The 17,511-nt window shown below is 45.3% G+C and overlaps 2 protein-coding genes across 2 annotated transcripts in view; one reads left to right on the forward strand and one right to left on the reverse strand.

Moving 5' to 3' along the window:
* Positions 1 to 142: 142 nt before the first annotated feature.
* Ciao1 (cytosolic iron-sulfur assembly component 1) lies at positions 143 to 6,006 on the forward strand. Its single transcript, XM_042695474.1, has 7 exons — positions 143 to 447; positions 1,196 to 1,344; positions 1,555 to 1,666; positions 1,770 to 1,858; positions 2,614 to 2,815; positions 3,674 to 3,761; positions 5,356 to 6,006. The coding sequence occupies exons 1-7, from the start codon at positions 309 to 311 to the stop codon at positions 5,594 to 5,596; spliced, it is 1,020 nt and encodes a 339-aa protein (XP_042551408.1). The 5' UTR covers positions 143 to 308; the 3' UTR covers positions 5,597 to 6,006.
* A 6,414-nt stretch (positions 6,007 to 12,420) lies between these two features.
* Snrnp200 (small nuclear ribonucleoprotein U5 subunit 200) overlaps positions 12,421 to 17,511 on the reverse strand; it is a 39,929-nt gene continuing 34,838 nt past the window's right edge. Inside the window, exons 37-45 of the mRNA XM_042695470.1 lie at positions 16,642 to 16,831; positions 16,383 to 16,547; positions 16,056 to 16,177; positions 15,679 to 15,822; positions 15,408 to 15,584; positions 14,961 to 15,121; positions 14,763 to 14,844; positions 12,944 to 13,036; positions 12,421 to 12,846 (exon numbers count right to left, since the gene is read on the reverse strand). Coding sequence (XP_042551404.1) covers positions 12,703 to 12,846; positions 12,944 to 13,036; positions 14,763 to 14,844; positions 14,961 to 15,121; positions 15,408 to 15,584; positions 15,679 to 15,822; positions 16,056 to 16,177; positions 16,383 to 16,547; positions 16,642 to 16,831 — 1,278 coding nt within the window. The 3' untranslated portion in view covers positions 12,421 to 12,702. The remainder of the gene's footprint in view (positions 12,847 to 12,943; positions 13,037 to 14,762; positions 14,845 to 14,960; positions 15,122 to 15,407; positions 15,585 to 15,678; positions 15,823 to 16,055; positions 16,178 to 16,382; positions 16,548 to 16,641; positions 16,832 to 17,511) is intronic.

Consider the following 17,511-nt stretch of genomic DNA (forward strand, 5'->3'; position numbering starts at 1 on the left):
CCTCCGGCTCCCCGCCCCGTCCCCCTCCCCGCGTACGTCACACATTGCGCGCGCCGCCGGCTCCCTTCTCCGGGTCTTACGGAACTGGTAGTTCGAGGCGGTCCTGAGGCGCTCCCAGCTACAGGGCGGAGGGTAGCGACTACAACTCCCAGAAGGCTGCGCGGCCACAGCAGCGGGCGCTTCAGTTCCCAGGACGATCCGGGGCGGAAGCTGGGTACTCCGGTGGCCGCAGCGGCGACAGGTTTGGTGGGACCCGCCGTCGGTACGCTGACTCGTGCCTACCTCTTCCTCACGCAGTGCCGGCCACCATGAAAGACTCGCTGGTGCTGCTGAGCCGTGTCCCAGCGCACCCAGACTCCCGCTGCTGGTTCCTGGCCTGGAACCCCACGGGGACCCTGCTGGCCTCCTGTGGCGGCGACCGTAGAATCCGCATCTGGGGTACCGAGGGTAAGGTCGAGTATAGTTTATCCTCTGGTGCCGAGGTCTCCGCGCGCGCGCGTCGTGTTGAGTGACGTGGGAGAAGCGACTTTAGGGCGGGACCTGAGCCACCTTGAGAAGGGTTTGTCAGGGATGCAGTCTGTAAGTACCGGAAACGGCAGCAGTACATAGGCTGGGATCGTTGCGGGAGTTGGGATCCTTGCTGAGGCAGAGAAACGGGAACAGGAAGGTAACAGCCTACAGAGAAATTGGTGGCTTTTGGAAGTCATTGAAAGTTTTCTTTTAAAATAAATTAGGAGCCGGGCGCTGGTGGCTCACGCCTGTAATCCTAGCTACTCAGGAGGCTGAGATCTGAGGATCGCGGTTCAAAGCCAGCCCGGGCAGGAGAGACCGTGAGACTCCTATCTCCAATAAACCACCAGAAAACCGGAAGTGGAGCTGTAGCTCAAGTGGTAGAGCGCTCGCCTTGAGCTGAAGAGCTGAGGGACAGCGCCCAGGCCCAGAGTTCAAGCCCCATGGCCGACAAAAAAAAAATAAAAATAAAATAAATTAGGAGAGTGATTTTTCTGATTTGTTTTAGAAAGGTGCCTCCAAAGGAAGTAGTCAGTGACATTATTCTATGTTACTGAATACACCAATGAAACATGATCCCTATGTTGGCCTCTAATTTTATCCCTCGTGATTGAATGGCATTGATGGTACTTCAGCACCTTCCCATGCACCGAGCTCCACAGCCTGGCTTGTCCTCTGCCTGTAGGTGACAGCTGGATCTGCAAGTCTGTTCTTTCTGAAGGCCACCAGCGTACTGTTCGGAAAGTTGCTTGGTCTCCCTGTGGGAATTACCTGGCCTCTGCCAGCTTTGATGCTACCACTTGTATTTGGAAGAAGAGCCAGGATGATTTTGAGGTAACCAGGCTGGATGAGACTTTGTCATTGTGGTTGCTTCCCAGGGCTGGCTTAGGAACTTGAGCCAACCTGGGCCAGCTGAGCTATACCTGTGGGAAGACTATATATAGCCTTCACTTAAATTTTTGCACTGTGGAATTCATGACCTTAGATCTGGGTAAATTGTAGGAGTCTCAGCTGCCATTAATTCTTATCCCTTTTCTTTTTCAGTGTGTAACCACTCTTGAGGGCCATGAAAATGAGGTGAAGTCAGTGGCTTGGGCCCCATCTGGCAACCTCTTGGCCACTTGCAGCCGAGATAAGAGTGTGTGGGTCTGGGAAGGTAAGTCCAGGTCCCTCATGGTATTGATAACCAGCTCACAGAAACCCCTCTCTAAGTCCTTGACAGGTCACCTAGTCTGTCCCTTTCTTACATTCTCCTACAGTTGATGAAGAGGATGAATATGAATGTGTCAGTGTGCTCAACTCCCATACACAGGATGTCAAGCATGTGGTTTGGCATCCCACCCAGGAGGTAAGTTAAGAGAGGCCAAGGCCTGGCACCGGTGGCTCATGCCTATAATCTTAGCTACTCAGGAGGCTGAGATCTGAGGATCGTGGTTCAAAGCCAGCCTGGGCAGGAAAAGTCCGTGAGACTCTTATCTCCAATAAGCCACTCAGAAAACTGGAAGTGGTGCTGTGGCTTAAGTGGTAGAGCTTCCTCTTTGAGCTGAAGATCTGAGGGACAGTGCTCAGGCCCAGAGTTCAAGCCCCACAACAGACAAAAAAAAAAAAAAAAGGCCAAAGCCAAGCACCTATGGCTTATGCCTATAATCCTAGCTATTCTGAAGGCTAAGATCTGAGGATAGAGGTTAGAAGCCATCCTGGCCATATCAATCTATGAAACTCTTACCTCCAGTTGGAGCAAAAAGCCAGAACTGGCTCAAATGGTATATAGAACTCTAACAAAAATAAAGCTGAGCAAGGGTGTAAGGCCCAGGTTCAAGCTCTAGTAGTGGCACATGCAAAAATGTTAGATTAGATTTGTTGATAGACAGGAACTCTGCTGTAGAAGCTTGTGTTAACTTCTCATCTTCTAAAGCCTGAAGTTGGTTTTTAAAGGACTCTATCTCTATGACTGAAAAGTCCCCTAATGTGGACATTTAACAGTGAAATCCCTCTCTGTATAACATAAGCTAAAAAAAAAAAAAAAAAAAAAATTGTATTGGAAACAATTACTTCCTAGGCTATACAGACAAGTGCTGGGTCTCTTTCCTCTCCTCTTAACAGCTGTTAGCCTCTGCCAGCTATGATGACACAGTGAAGCTATACCAGGAAGAAGAAGATGACTGGGTCTGCTGTGCTACCCTTGAGGGCCATGAATCTACTGTATGGAGCTTAGCCTTTGACCCCAGTGGCCAGCGCCTGGCATCTTGCAGTGATGACCGTACTGTGCGCATTTGGCGCCAATATCTACCAGGGAACGAACAAGGTGAGTGTCCAATAGTAGAGCTAAATGACACTATTCCCCCATTAAAATATACTCTTTAGTCACAGCAAATTAAAAATAACATGTCACCAGGCACTGGTGACTCATACCTGTAATCCTACTACTAAAGAGGCTGAGATCTGAGGATCGAGATTCAAAGCCAGCCTGGACAGAAAAGTTGCTGAGAGACTCTTATCTCCGATTAACCACTTGAAAATCAGAAGTGGAGCTGGGTGGGTGGCAGAGTGCTAGCTTTGAGCAAAAGAGCTCAGGGACAGTGCCAGGACCCTAAGTCCAAGCCCCATGACTGATAATAAATAAATGTGACATAAGAGGGCTTCAGATAAGAGTACTGGAAGAACTCAGACAGAGCATTTCATTCCAAATTTTAGAGGGTATGTAGGATTTTAACAAGACAAGTTTGACACAAGATTCCCAGTAAAGGAGCTGGGAAGTGGCTCAGTGGTAGAATGCTTGCCTTGCATGCATGAGGCCCTGGATTTGATTCCTCAGCACCACATAAGCAGAAAAAGCTAGAAGTGGCACTGTGGCTCAAGTGGTAGAGTGCTGGCCTTGAGCTGAAGAGCTGAGGGACAGCATGCAGGCCCAGAGTTCAAGCCCCACAACTGACCAAAAACAAACAAAAAATACAGAGCTCGTTTGATAATAACCTGCAGGAGAATGGGAGGCTTCTTTGAATTGTCTGCCATAGTGTGTGACATAAGAGGAGGAGGATGGGGACAGGGTTGGAGATAAGGGCTCATGATTGTTTGAAGATGGGTTGAGGGAGGGGAGTAGCTACAAAACTATGTGCCCAGGACATAGACAATGTCTTGGGCTTAAGAGAAGTCTGTCATGCAGGGGTGGCAACCAGCGGCACTGACCCCAGTTGGAAATGTATCTGCACTTTGTCTGGCTTCCACTCCAGGACCATTTACGATGTTGCTTGGTAAGACCTCCATTCCCCACACCTTACAGTAGAGATTTTAGAGATATAATGGCCTTTGTATTATCACATGGGAATTGAGAAAAACTACCTCCATTTCTTCAGATCAAGTCTGTCTTAACAGCTAGTTGGCCTCGGGTTTATAGAAGCTGATTTAGACTCAGTCCCAGGTCTGGGTTAAGATACTAGGCATAAGCAATACAAACAAAAGATCCCAAGCTGAGCTGGGTGCCAGTGGCTCATGCCTGTAATCATAACTACTCAGGAGGCTGAGATCTGAAAATGGTGGTTTGAAGCCAGATGGGACAGTAAAAGTCTTTGAGACTTTTACCTCTAATCATCAAAAAGCCAGAAGTAAAGTTGTGTCTTAAATAGTAGAGCTTTAGACTTGAGCACATAGCTAAGAGACAGTAACCAGGCTTTCTGCTCAAGCCCCAGTACCAGCATATATACACATGTACATGCACGTGCCTGCACACACACACACACACATATCTCAGACTGTGAAGGTAGCACTAGCTTTAGGGTTCACACAGTATGGTATAGACCTGAGATGAGTGAATCTATAGATTGTGATTGAGGTCTTTAATGGCTTGGTAATAGCAACTTGACCACACTTAAGGAGGCTAAAAAAGCTGAGCCATTCATACAGGAGAGGAGATTAGCAGGCAGTTCTGGCCCTGAAAGTTGGATCTAGGAAACAATCCCAAACCATGAAAAAAAAAAAAGTTCCTGTGCATCAAATCATGTTAGCAAACATTTGGGAATAACATATTTAACAAAAACGGGCTTAAAATATGACAAAATTAAAGTCTATTATATCCTTTTTTAAAAAAAAAAAAAAGGTTAGGGCTGGGAATGTGGCTTAGTGATAAAGTGCTTGCCTAGCATACATGAATCCCTGGGTTCAATTCCTCAAGTACCACATAAACAGAAAAAGCCAGAAGTAGCCCTGTGGGTTAAGCGGTAGAGTGCTAACCTTGAACAAAAGAAGCTCAACGACTGAGTTTAAACCCCAGGACTGGCAAAAAGAAAAAAAAGGTTAAGAATACTTCATGGCATGGGTATTACGCAAAGTGAGAAAAGTATAAGTCAGAATTGTATGAGGTTAATTATGTAGTTTAGATTATGGGAGTAGGGAGCTAGGAAAAGCACCTGAAGACTTAGGAGGCTGATGTTTGTGGCGCTTAAGCTCTTCAGGCAGGCACCCGTGGCTCATGCCTGTAATCCTAGCTATCCAGGAAGCTGAGATCTGGGGAACGGAAGTTCAAAGACAGCCCAGGTAGGAAAATTTGTGAGACTTATCTCCAGTGGTTAACTGGAAAAGTGGAAAACCAGAAGTGGAGCTGTGGCTCAAAATGGTAGGACACTCACCTTGAGCTGAAGAGCTCAGGGACAGCGCCCAGGCCCAGAGTGCAAGCCTCACAACTGTCAAAACAAAAAAGAGAAAAAAGCTCTTCAACAGAAAACTTTTAGCTGAGGGCTGAAATCTGGGAACATGAAAGGCCAGGGACTAGAGAAAATTTACCTATTTAAGTTGTCTAGTTGGGGAAGCAGAGGGAACCTACATACCCACTCATGCATGTGTTCTTCCCAGGTGTCAGCTGACAGGTGCTCTGGCTACAGCTTGTGGGGATGATGCCATCCGAGTGTTTGAGGAGGATCCCAGCTCAGATCCACAGCAGCCTACCTTCTCCCTGACAGCCCATCTGAGTCAGGCCCATTCCCAGGATGTCAACTGTGTGGCTTGGAACCCCAAGGAACCCGGGCTTCTGGCTTCCTGCAGTGATGATGGAGAAGTGGCCTTCTGGAAGTATCATCGGCCTGAAGGCCTCTGACTTACAAGAGTTGTATTTCCCTAGAAGATATCCCAAGACACTCTCAGTCCAAAGGAAGAACTAAAGATTTAACTTGGCTCATCTGTTCCGATTTAGGTAGAAATATGGAGTCACAGGACCATTTAGTTTTCCCTTCTTGACATAAGGGCCTCAGTACAACCACAAAACATTAGCACATTATTATGCCACAGACTGTACTTCCTATAGAGCACAGTGAATATAAGTATTTATAATTGCTATATACATGTAGGAAAGGGTGTGTCTCAGACCTAAAATTGTAAACTTATGGATTATATTGCATCTGTGTCCCAAGTCCTATTTCATAACATTCATCATTTTTTAGAATTCCATGTGAATTGTCTGAGATAGGTCTGCTTTCTCAATTTCTAGATAAATCCTTGCATTTAAGACATTCAAAATTGAAGGATTTTTTTGGCGGGGGGGCAGGGGAGATAGGTGGCTGGATCAGAATAAAGGGTGTCCTCTGCTTTTTCCTAGATACCCTCATACACCTGTGTTATGCTATGATGGCAACTAGGAATATGAAAATTAAATGGGGAAAGAGGTCAAAAGGGAGATTATTATTAGTTACCATCCAAGTATTTTAAAGGTGAGGGCAGACAAGTTTTCAAAAGTTTGTGGGGGCTGAGAAGGTGGCTCAGTGGTAGAGAGCTTGCCTCACATGCATGAGGCCTGGAAAAAGCCAGAAGTGGCGCTCTGGCTCTAGTGGTAGAGCACTAGACTAGAGCTGAGGAGCTGAGGGACAGCACCCAGGCCCAGAGTTAAGGCCCTATGACTGACAAAATAAGTTTTTGTTCCTCTATAGGACCACAGCATGAAGTACAACATGAATTTGTGGGTTTTTTATTTGTGGGTTGTTTTGCCAGTCCTGTGGCTTGAACTCAGGGCCTGGGCTCTGTCCCTGAGCTTCTTTTGCTCAAGGCTAGTGCTCTACCACTTGAGCCACAGCATCCCTTCTGGCTTTTTCTGTTTATGTGGTACTGAGGAATCAAACCCTGTGCTTCATGCATGCTAGGCAAGCACTCTACAACTAAGCCACATTCCCAGCCCCTGTGGTATTAAATGCTTAAGGCAAACCCTTCCAAAACTGGAGATTTCCCATTGGGACCATGAAATACATGTACCAGCTACAGGCAGTGTTCCCCTGGCCGAGAGCAGCTGAGCAAGTTGGAAGCACTGGGCCACTGAGGGAGGGCTGTCCCACCCAGGAAGCACACCTCGTATGTGTGCTAGCTGCTGGTGGAGCGCCCCCTATTGGGAGCGTGCGCTGCCTGCTGACAAAGCATTCCCCTGTGGGAAGCCTCCGGAGCCACAAAATGCTTGCAAATGCCTGCTGGTGGGGCCCTTTCCCTTGAGAAACACCTATACAGAGACTCGAATCTAACCTTCCCAGCCCACTGAAGACTAGACCAAGTTCCTTTCAGCTAACCTGAGACTGAGTGCATATACAGGTGCTTGCTGGCCCAGGGACCCAGCCTACCCAGGGTGAACTAGCCCAGGCCAAACGGGCTGCCACCAGTTGGGCGCAAACAGGCCAAACTCTAGTCATGACCCTGACAATCCTGGAACCCAAATGTGAAAATCACAATGAAAGATACAAGATTTATGGACAATGAAGACAACAAACCAAATCCAAAAGCCAACAATCCAGGGAAGGCCCCCAGTGAAAGTGAAGAGATGGAGGACAAAAGAACCATTAAAGAAATGGTAACAGCCAGGTGCCAGTGGCTCATGCTTGTAATCCTAGCTACTCAGGAAGCTGAGATCTGAGGGTTGCAGTTCCAAGCCAACCTGGGCAGGAAAGTCTGTGAGACTATTATCTCCAATTAACCACCAGAAAACTGCAAATGGGGCTGTGGCTCAGGGACAGTACCCAGACTCAGAGTTCAAGCCCCATGACTGACTAGAAAAACAAAACAAAAAAACACATAGGCTTTCCCTATGACCCAGCCATACCACTCCTAGGCATCTACCCTGAACCAGGATATGACAAGGACACCTGTACCACATGTTCATTGCTGCACTATTCACAATAGCCAAGATAGGGAAACAACCCAGACACCCCACAATAGATGAATGGATCTAAAAAATATATACAATGGAGTTTTACACAGCCATTAAAAAGGATAAAATAATGTCATTTGCAGGGAAATGGATGAAAATCATGTTGAATGAGGAAAGCCAAGATCAGAGAGACAAAAGGGGGCTGGGGATGTGGCTTAGTGGTAACGTGCTTGCCTTGCATGCATGAAGCCCAGGGTTCGATTCCTCAGTACCACATAAACAGAAAAAGCCAGAAGTGGCCCTGTGGCTCAAGTGGTAGAGTGCTAGCCTTGAGCAAAAGAAGCTCAGGGACAGTACTCAGGCCCTGAGTTCAAGCCCCAGGACTGGCAAAAAACAAAAAACAGACAAACGGTACATGTTCTCCCTGATATGTGGAAGTTAAGATTTAAAATGCAATGGGACAAATTATGTAGGATTCTAGACACTAACATACAGTAGACCAAAGTTGTAATAACCAAGAGCCTCTTCATTGATATATATAAAAAAATACATATTAAAACTTCAAAGATTCAGAAACAAAAGGACCTTTTTCTTAAAAGATATGGAAACAAAGGACCTTTTTCTTAATTGTTTTCTGATGACTATTCTTTCCTCATATATGGTTTATTCATGTGTACATCTGAGGGAAGGTGTGGGGGGAGGCACAGAGTCTGAGGAAAACAGGTGAAAAGTACAGCAATAGAGCTCACACTGGCTGCACTGAACATAGATAAACGTGAACCATCCAACTTGTAAATGGATATGGGAGGAAGGGAATGGGAGAGAGTAAGGGGAAGAGATGACACTATGCAAAAGGAATATAAGGTAACCCCACTGTGTATCACCTCTAAAACAATAAAGCAATAAAAAATGTTTTCAAGGTGAGATGATTAGGAGAAAGTCTATTAGGCATACTGGAATGGCAATGAAAGAAGTTAAGAAGTATCCTTGAGCCTGGGCAAGTGCACAAGTCTTTTTTTTTTTTTTTATTGTAAAGATACTATACAGAGGGTTACAGTTACATGAGTGAGGTAATGAGTACACTTCCTCTTGAACATTGTTACCCCCTCCATTGTTTTCCCCCTACCATCCCCTCCCTCCCTCCCTTCCCCGAGGTTCTTTTTTTTTTTTTTTTTTGATTGTGATTAAGTGATTACATAATTTCAAAGTCACAAGTTCATTCTAACTTCCCTGGAGCAAATTGTCTACCACCGTCTGTAATATATAACAGTGTTCACATGTTATATACCATATTTGTTTTTTTTTTTTGATCATATAAAATGATGTTTATTGAAATGAACTCCAAGGAATGGAAACAGGAGTATTTTTTGTTATTTTGCCTTTTGTTTTTGTTTTTCTTCTCCCTTGTCTCTGTTTTCTCTGTGCTTATCTTTTTTTTTTTTTTTTTTTTAGATGTTTTCTTTTTTTTTTTTTTTTAATTTTATTTTATTGTAAAGCTACTATACAGAGGGTTTATATACCATATTTGTGATCAGCAGCATGGGGATATTTAGTAGTGGTTCAACCAGATGAGCAGGAGTTCTTTGTTTCTTAAGTCCTGTTAGTTTTGTCGTATCACCTAACATTTTGGATTTAGCATCCACTTATGCACAAGTCTTTTTAAAAGACTTGCACAAAGCTGATCAGTTTTGAGAGATCGTTAATGCCCTTGGTGGTTTTTGTGAGTGTGAAACAAATGGTGAGAATTTGAATTGGTCCCTCATTATATTATTGAAATTAAGTCTACTTAATTTATCAAGTAATGTTCATGCCCTGATTTTATATACTTGTATCTATCAATAAACATTGTGATACCTGAAAAAAAAAAAACAGAAGTTGAGATTGCCTCTGTAATGTAGTCACTTCTTCAGTCTCCACTTGTCTCTTGAGAGAGAAGTGGTTTTTCGATATGAGGGTTGTCCCCAAGCTATTTCTTCCATTTAATCTTTATACTGCAGAAATCATGACCTTAAACCTGTCACTGAAAAAGTGGCGCTGTGGCTCAAGGCACTAGCCTTGAGCTAAAGAGCTGAGGGACAGCGCCCAGGCCCAGAGTTCAAGCCCCACGACCAACAAAAAAAGAAACAACAAAAAAAAAACTGTCACTGGTTCATACCTGTGATCCTACTCAGGAGGCTGAGATGTGATCATCACAGTTCAAAGCCTGCAGGATAAGAAAGTCCATGATACTGTCATTTCTAATTAATTTTGCTTGTTAGCAAAAAACAACAGAAGTGGAGGAGTGGCGCATGTGTCACAGTGCCATCCTTGAATGAAAATGCCAAGTGAAAGCATGCATGAGGCCCTAGCACCTAGAAAAGAAAATCGTGACCTTAGATATTGGAAGACACCTGGAACAGTCTGTAAATCAGTGCTTCTCAAGGTAGATACCTGGGAGTCAGATCCATTTTGGGGAAGCACATGGCATTACATGGCATTATTGAAACTTTGACACCCAACTAACCAGTAGTTGTAGTCATTACCTTGTACCAGTAACAGAAATACTACTGACTTCACTTAGACATGTATTTAATAGAAGCAATTAAAAAATGATTAAATGCTGAGCCTTGAGAACACTTCTAATACACTGACAAGATGGGAAACACACATAAAGAACTGGGCTGGGAAGATGGCTCAGTGGTAGAGCGCTTGCCTGGGTTTGATTCCTCAGCACCACATAAGCAAAAAGAAAAAAGCCGGAAGTAGCGCTGTGGCTCAAGTGGTAGAGCGCTCGCCTTGAGCTGAAGAGCTGAGGGACAGTGCCCAGGCCCAGAGTTCAGGCCCCACGACCGGACCCAAAAATAAATAAATAAATAAATAAAAATTAAAAAAAAAGAACTTCTGGGGGCTGGGAAGGTGGCTCAGTGGTAGAGTGCTTGCCTTGCATGCATGAGGCCCTGGGTTCGATTCCTCAGCACCACATAAGCAAAAAGAAAAAAGCCGGAAGTGGCGCTATGGCTCAAGTGGTAGAGCGCTAGCCTTGAGCTGAAGAGCTGAGGGACAGTGCCCAGGCCCAGAGTTCAAGCCTCATGACCGGACCCAAAAAAAAAAAAAAAAAAAGAACTTCTGCACACTGAAATACAGTTGTCTTAATTATACAGTTGAACAGTTGGGTTGCAAGCTCAATTAGTAATGTTCTTCATGGCATACCATTTTTGCTTAAAAGTGATTGTAACCCTAACTTGTTACTCTTCTCCCTGGATTTTCTTTTCATAAAAGTTAACATAATGAGGGGCTGGGAAGGTGGCTCAGTGGTAGAGCGCTTGCCTTGCATGCCTTGAGGCCCTGGGTTCGATTCCTCAGCACCACATAAGCAAAAAGAAAAAAGCCGGAAGTGGCGCTGTGGCTCAAGTGGTAGAGTGCTAGCCTTGAGCTGAAGAGCTGAGGGACAGTGCCCAGGCCCAGAGTTCAGGCCCCATGACCGGACCAAAAAAAAAAAAAGTTAACATAATGAGGTATTATAGCTGGGCACTGGTGGTTCACACTACTCAGGAAGCTGAAATCTGAGGATCATGGTTTAAAGCCAGGGGAAGTCCATGAGACTCTTACCTCCAATAAACTATACAAAATCTGGAGCTGTGGCTCAAGTGGTAGACCACAATCCTTGAGCAAAAGAAGCTCAAGGATAGCACCCAGTTGAGTCCCTAAGTTAAACCCCTGGACTGGGGTGTGTGGCGGTGGGGAGAGTTGTTCCACTAATGAATAATAGCTCTTAGGGCTCTTGGTTTCCTGTAGTAGCAAGGGTTCTAAGACCAAATCATTTACTAACATACAAAAACTTCCTTGAAGAAATTACCTGAACATTTTTCCATTTTGTGTACATCCCTAAAAAAAACAACAGAAGGGATGTAAGGGCAATCTGGCTACAACATCTGTCACCTCATTGATCACCACGGTTGATTTGGCTATCTGGCCTGCTAGGCAGGTGTCCCCTTCCTCCCTTACCTGTGTGCCCCTCCTGAAGCTGCATGCTTGGTTAAGGACGACCATCCCAGCATCTGACCGAGGAGGACTGGTCTTTAGTCAAGGGTATATTAGTAGCTGTGTTCTCCTGCTAGAACCTCCAAACAAGCTCTCAACAGAAGGGACAGGAGGGGAAAACAGAACAAAGGAAGAGGTGACATTGCCCATAAAGAAATGTAATCTTGGGGCTGGGAAGGTGGCTCAGTGGTAGAGTGCTTGCCTTGCATGCATGAGGCCCTGGGTTCGATTCCTCAGCACCACATAAGCAAAAAAAAAAAAAGAAAAAAGCCGGAAGTGGCGCTGTGGCTCAAGTGGTAGAGAGCTAGCCTTGAACTGAAGAGCTGAGGGGCAGTGCCCAGGCCCAGAGTTCAGGCCCCATGACCGGACACCCCCCCCCCAAAAAAAATAAAAAAAATAAAAAATAAAAAAAGTAACAACAGAAGGCAAGAACTAGAAGAGGTAAATAGGAAAACCTACATTACAAATTTAGTTTAACAAGACTGGTTGCACCCAGTTCTATTGCTGCCTCCTGTGAGGGAAGATAGCAGAGTTTCACAATGCAGATCTCAAGAACTCCTTACCTGTCAGCTCTTCCAGCAGTGCTGCTGGGTGGGTTAACATACTGATACTGAAGAAGGGGGAAGAGGTGAGAAGCACAATTAAAGAAAATGCTACCAGCAAACATTCTCTACTGAATGCCCTCCAGAGGTACTCAATAAGCCAAGTTTAATGACCAAAGTAGGCCTTAGGCTGGAAAAAGAAAATTTCAATTTGAAATCACTACCAAGACAACATAGTTTCTCTTAAATTGTTTATTGGAATATCTAACTCAAAGGAACTACAAAGAATATGCTAAAAATTCTGTACATAGTTTATATTTGACATGACTTGACAACTACAGACACTAGACTCAGAGGTGAGACTGCAAAGGGGATAAAGGACACAGGTAAGTGGAGGTGGGCCAGGACAGCATCAGCCACGGGTGGCCAGGAGTCAGGTCTCTGCAACCTACATCTCTCAACTCTACATTCTCCTGATACATACTCAGCTCTTCTCAACGCAACAGTGAAAGCCTCATCTCAATCTGAATCACTGTCTGTCTCAGCTTCTTTCACATCCACACTGAATTTATACTCCTGGTCACATCCCATATAAGCATCACTCATGAAGTACAGAGTGTAGTTGTGGGCACCTGTGGCTGGGGCCACAAAGTCCAGCTTCACCTAAAGAAAACAGGCAGAAATCAGGTCAGCACAAACTCAGGGCGTAGATCTTACCTGTTCTACCACAGGGCAGTGCTGGGCCAGCGCACATACTTACCTTGGCCTTTTGCTGCAGGGTCAACCTCTTGATGGAGATGAGGCTATTGGACTTGGCATCTCCAATCACCACCCACCAGCCTTCTTCCCGTTTCTGCAATGACCAAAACCCCAGAATTTCAGCATGTACAACTTGATGGCCATAGCCAACCGTGAGAATGGTTACAAAAGTAGTATAATAAAAATTAGTAAGTTTTCTAGAATTCCTTTTTTTTTTTTTTTGGCTGGTCACAGGCTTGAACTCTGGGCCCCGGCGCTGTCCCTCGACTCTTCAGCTCTAGGTCAGCGCTCTAACACTTGAGTCTCAGCACTATTTCTGGTTTTTTCTGGTGGTTAATTGGAGATAAGAGTCTCATGGACTTTCCTGCCCAGGCTGACTTTGAACCAGGATCCTCAGATCTCAGCCTCCTGAGTAGCTAGGATTACAAGCGTGAGCCACTGGCACTGGGCTAGAGTTCCTTCTTGTAACATAATCTGATATAAACTCAACAGATATCTCAAATCTTTAAATAGGTAGATCAGTTCTTCTGTTGATATGCTGGCTCATTTACTTATTTTTGCATGTAGTGCTTGCCATTGGGTCTATGACTACATTATTAAAGTTCTGCTCTTTGGGAACTAGCTGCTTGGAGTCCCTCAGAGACCCTTATTAAGCACAAGGCTTACACGCTACATGAAAAAAAAAACAAAAAACGCTTAACATGGAGATGAACCAGCAGCAAAGAGGATCCACAGCAGGCCTGGGGGACTGGAGGGAGGAGATACACTTCTAAAGCCTTGCTTCTGTTGAGAAGCCCTCTCTACTGGCCACTCCTCTGTCACAAAGCCCATGTGTCCCAACTTAACATACTTAACACCCAGACTCTGTTAACAACTAGTCTTTAGAACTAAACATTAAGTTTATCTGGTACCTGCTGCCAATCTTCAACTATTCTCCCATAGAAGGATCGGATCTTTTTCCTTGCATTACTAGGATTAAACCCAGGGGCTTGAATACACAGGCATGAGCTCTACTACCTAGGTAAATTCCCAGGCCAAGGATTAAATTTTATTTCTAGTCATAACGAACCACATAACTGGAGGCAAAGGGAAGTAAAACTGAGTAAGAAACCAACTACAAAGTCCAACTGTCCTGATACCATTTAAAGACATTGAGGTGAGGAGGGGAGGAGTGGTGTTTTACAATTTTTTTTAGTGACCTTTTCCCCCTCCAGTATTGGGAATTAGACTTAGGTTACATATGAACTACACTCTCAATACTTTTGCTTTTGCCTTTCAGGTAAGAGTCTCTAGTTAAGTTTGTCTGAGACCACAATCCTCCTACCTCTGGTCTCTGGAGAAGATGGGCTAAGAGGCATGTGCCACCATGTGCAGCTCATAAATGCATATTAATCATCATTGACAATACTGCCCAACTGATAGTTTTTAAAGACTTGAAAGAAAAGAATCTATAGCCCCAAGAATTACTCTCAGCCTTATAAGTTAATTTTGGGGATGGGTGGGCTAGTACTGGGATTTGAACTCAGGACCCTGTGCTTGCTTGTTCAGCTGGTACTCTACCACTTGAGGTACAACCTCCTGCCCAGCTTTTACTAGTTATTTTTGCAGAGAGAATCTTGCAGACTTTTCTGCCCTGGCTGGCTTTTGCACTGCTATCCTCTAGATCTCAGCCTCCTTGGTACCTAGGAATCACTGGCTTTGTGTGTTTGTTACCATACTACACTTCCCTTTCCAAGTGGGAAATGTAGCCTGTACCCAGGACTACGCAAACTGTTCAGTGCTTTAAATCAACATTGGAAAAACCAGCTGCCAGGACATACCTGTGGAAAGAGAGGAGCAATAACAGGGCCTGTGACTTCTTCTTCTCGCTCTAGCTGCACCAATACCACAACTGGTCCACCACTGCAGGGAAAGCAGGACAGCATGTGAGTGACATGGCCATGACCTCCCCAAACGTGGCCATGCTATGACCACCAGAGAATGGCTCAGAGAATGACACCTGGCCCTTATTGGCTCACCTACGGATGCTGTCTTTATCCACCACTTCATAAGACAATTCAATATTAGGATAGCGGTTACAAAAGCGGGCCACATCCGCAATCTGGCTGTCAGTCAGCTGAAGCAATGCATTTCGTTCTTCATCTTCCATCTCCATGATGTCAAAAACACTCTCCACTCCCTGCAGTGAGGACACAGAGGTCAGGTGAGGAGAGAACATAAATCACAAGCAAATGACACTGGTTCCAAAGAGCTTCTAATCTTAACTTTCCACTCTGGCAGATTACCTAAAGATAGCTCCAGAAAACACTACTGGCTCAACACAGAAAGAATCCCTTCAAAGGAATTAGAAGTGTCTCATACTAAGCCTCATCTTCCACAACCCACTCTCCCCTCCCCCTCCCCCACACCCAGGATACTTGGTTCTCAGGCTCCCCAACCCAACAATCCAGGACCACCCAGCTCACCTTGTCTGTGCAACGTTTGATATGCTCTGAGGTGAAGTGTGGCAGCTGCTTCAGATATGAGTCCTTGGACCACATGGCCTGAGTGACCATCTGAGCCAGTTCCATGGCTGCCAGAGCAGGGCTGAGCCACCCATTGCTAGAGAGCACATCCACACAAGCCTGAATGAGCCGGATTGCCTGCAGGGGAGAGTACAAGAGCAGGTAGACTTGGAACCAGCCTTCTAAGGCTATTGACCAGACCACCAAAAACCATACCATACTCACACCCTACCTTACTAAGAATTTCCTCCGTGTCAGACTGCAGCTCAGCACTTAGCTGCATGCGGGACAAGTGGGCCTGCAGGAGCAGGTTGGTCTTCACATGTGGATCATTGAACTTGGGATTATTCAGCTTGTGGGGGACTTTCTGAGCCAACTGGAATGTGGAAGAGAAAGAGCTGATGATGAACCTGTGACCTCCCTGGAACAGCTCAGACCAAAGGCACCAACCACATAGCCCAGGCTCCATAGGGGAGGAATGGAAATGATGGAGAATTGTGGGCATGTATGGAGGTGGAAGGATGAGGCTGAGTGGTGTGTGGGATTACTGATGGCAGGATGCTAGGTGCTCTAGAGAACTAAAGTATGTTTTGAAGCCAGTGCTCTCACCTGCCGCAGGAGGTTATCTTCATGGTGGCGGATGGGAATGTTTTCATACTCTGCTGCATTGGAGATGATCTCGATAAGCCCTCGAACTTTAGTCTTGGCATTTAGGGACATGCTGAACAGCTCTGAAAGAAAAGAAAAATTTTGAAGCTCCAAGAGCCAGTTTGGGAAAGAAATAGGGACGAACAAGAACAGCTTGGGCTGCACTGTTCTCTCATGATACCATTGCTCTGACAAACATGGAACACTTATAGCAATGTCAGGTCTCATCCTAGTGGATTCCAGAGACCCATAAGAGAAGGCTCTACACAAAGCTATGAAAGTCCTCACCAATAGTGGTGTAGTTGATGTAATAGTAAGCAGCTATCATGCCCAAGTTCAGAGGCGCCACATCCATCTCATCCTCAATGCTGATGCATTTGGACTGCTCCAAGTCACTCAGGGTCTGCTCAACCAGCTCTGACAAGTGGTCAGACAAGTGACGATGAGAAATCCCTGTGGAGAAGAGCCATAAGTAGAACTATCGTGGAGATGTCCAGCAAGGGCTACAAATCCACCAAGAATAGCAGGTGCTTCCAGGTCCACTTACCCTGCAGGTTGTAGTAATTGGGGTTCTGTGTCATTCGGCGATACAGGAAGGTCCATGTGAGGTAGTCCACAGCATCCTGCTTGTTCTCAATTGTTTTGGTGACAATTTCAGCATTGAAGTGGTCATGCATACAATGGTCCAAGTGAGATTCTACTGGTAAAGGCTCATATAAAAACTTCTTGAAGAAATCCTATAAATTGGAAGAAGGGAAGTGCTAATAAAGAAGTGTAACATGGCTGGGCACCAATGGCTCATGCCTGTAATCCTAGCTACTCCGGAGACTGAGATCTGAGGATCATAGTTCAAAGTCAGCCCAGGCAGGAAAGTCCATTAGACTCTTATCTCCAATAAATCACTAGAAAACCAGAAGTGGTGCTGTGGCTCAAATGGTAGAGTGCTCACCTTGAGCTGAAGAGCTGAGGGATAGTGCCTAAGCCCACAGTTCAAGCCTCACGACCAACAAATAAAAATTAATAAATAAAAAAGGAAAAAAAAGAAAAAAGAAAAAGAAGTGTAACATGATCGCAAAATGCAAAGGATAGGGAGTGGCCCTAAATGAAAAAAACATGTATTTAGAAAGGGTGTTATATGGGCTGGGAAGGTAGCTCTGTGGTAGAGCACTTGCCTTGCATGCATGAGGCCCTGGGTTCAATTCCTCAGCACCACATAAGCAGGAAAAAAAAAAAAAGCTAGAAGTGGTGCTGTGGCTCAAGTGGTAGAGTGCTGGCTTTGAGCTGAAGAGCTGAGGGACAGCACCCAGGCCCAGAGTTTAGGCCCCACGACTGGACCCCCCTCCAAAAAAAAAAAAAAAGTGGTATTACAATATACCATGGGAAAAGGGATTCACCAAGCCAAGGAGGCACAGCAATA

Source organism: Dipodomys spectabilis, unplaced genomic scaffold (genome assembly GCF_019054845.1).
Source record: "Dipodomys spectabilis isolate Male_0828 unplaced genomic scaffold, ASM1905484v1 ptg000187l, whole genome shotgun sequence".
Lineage (NCBI taxonomy): Eukaryota > Metazoa > Chordata > Mammalia > Rodentia > Heteromyidae > Dipodomys > Dipodomys spectabilis.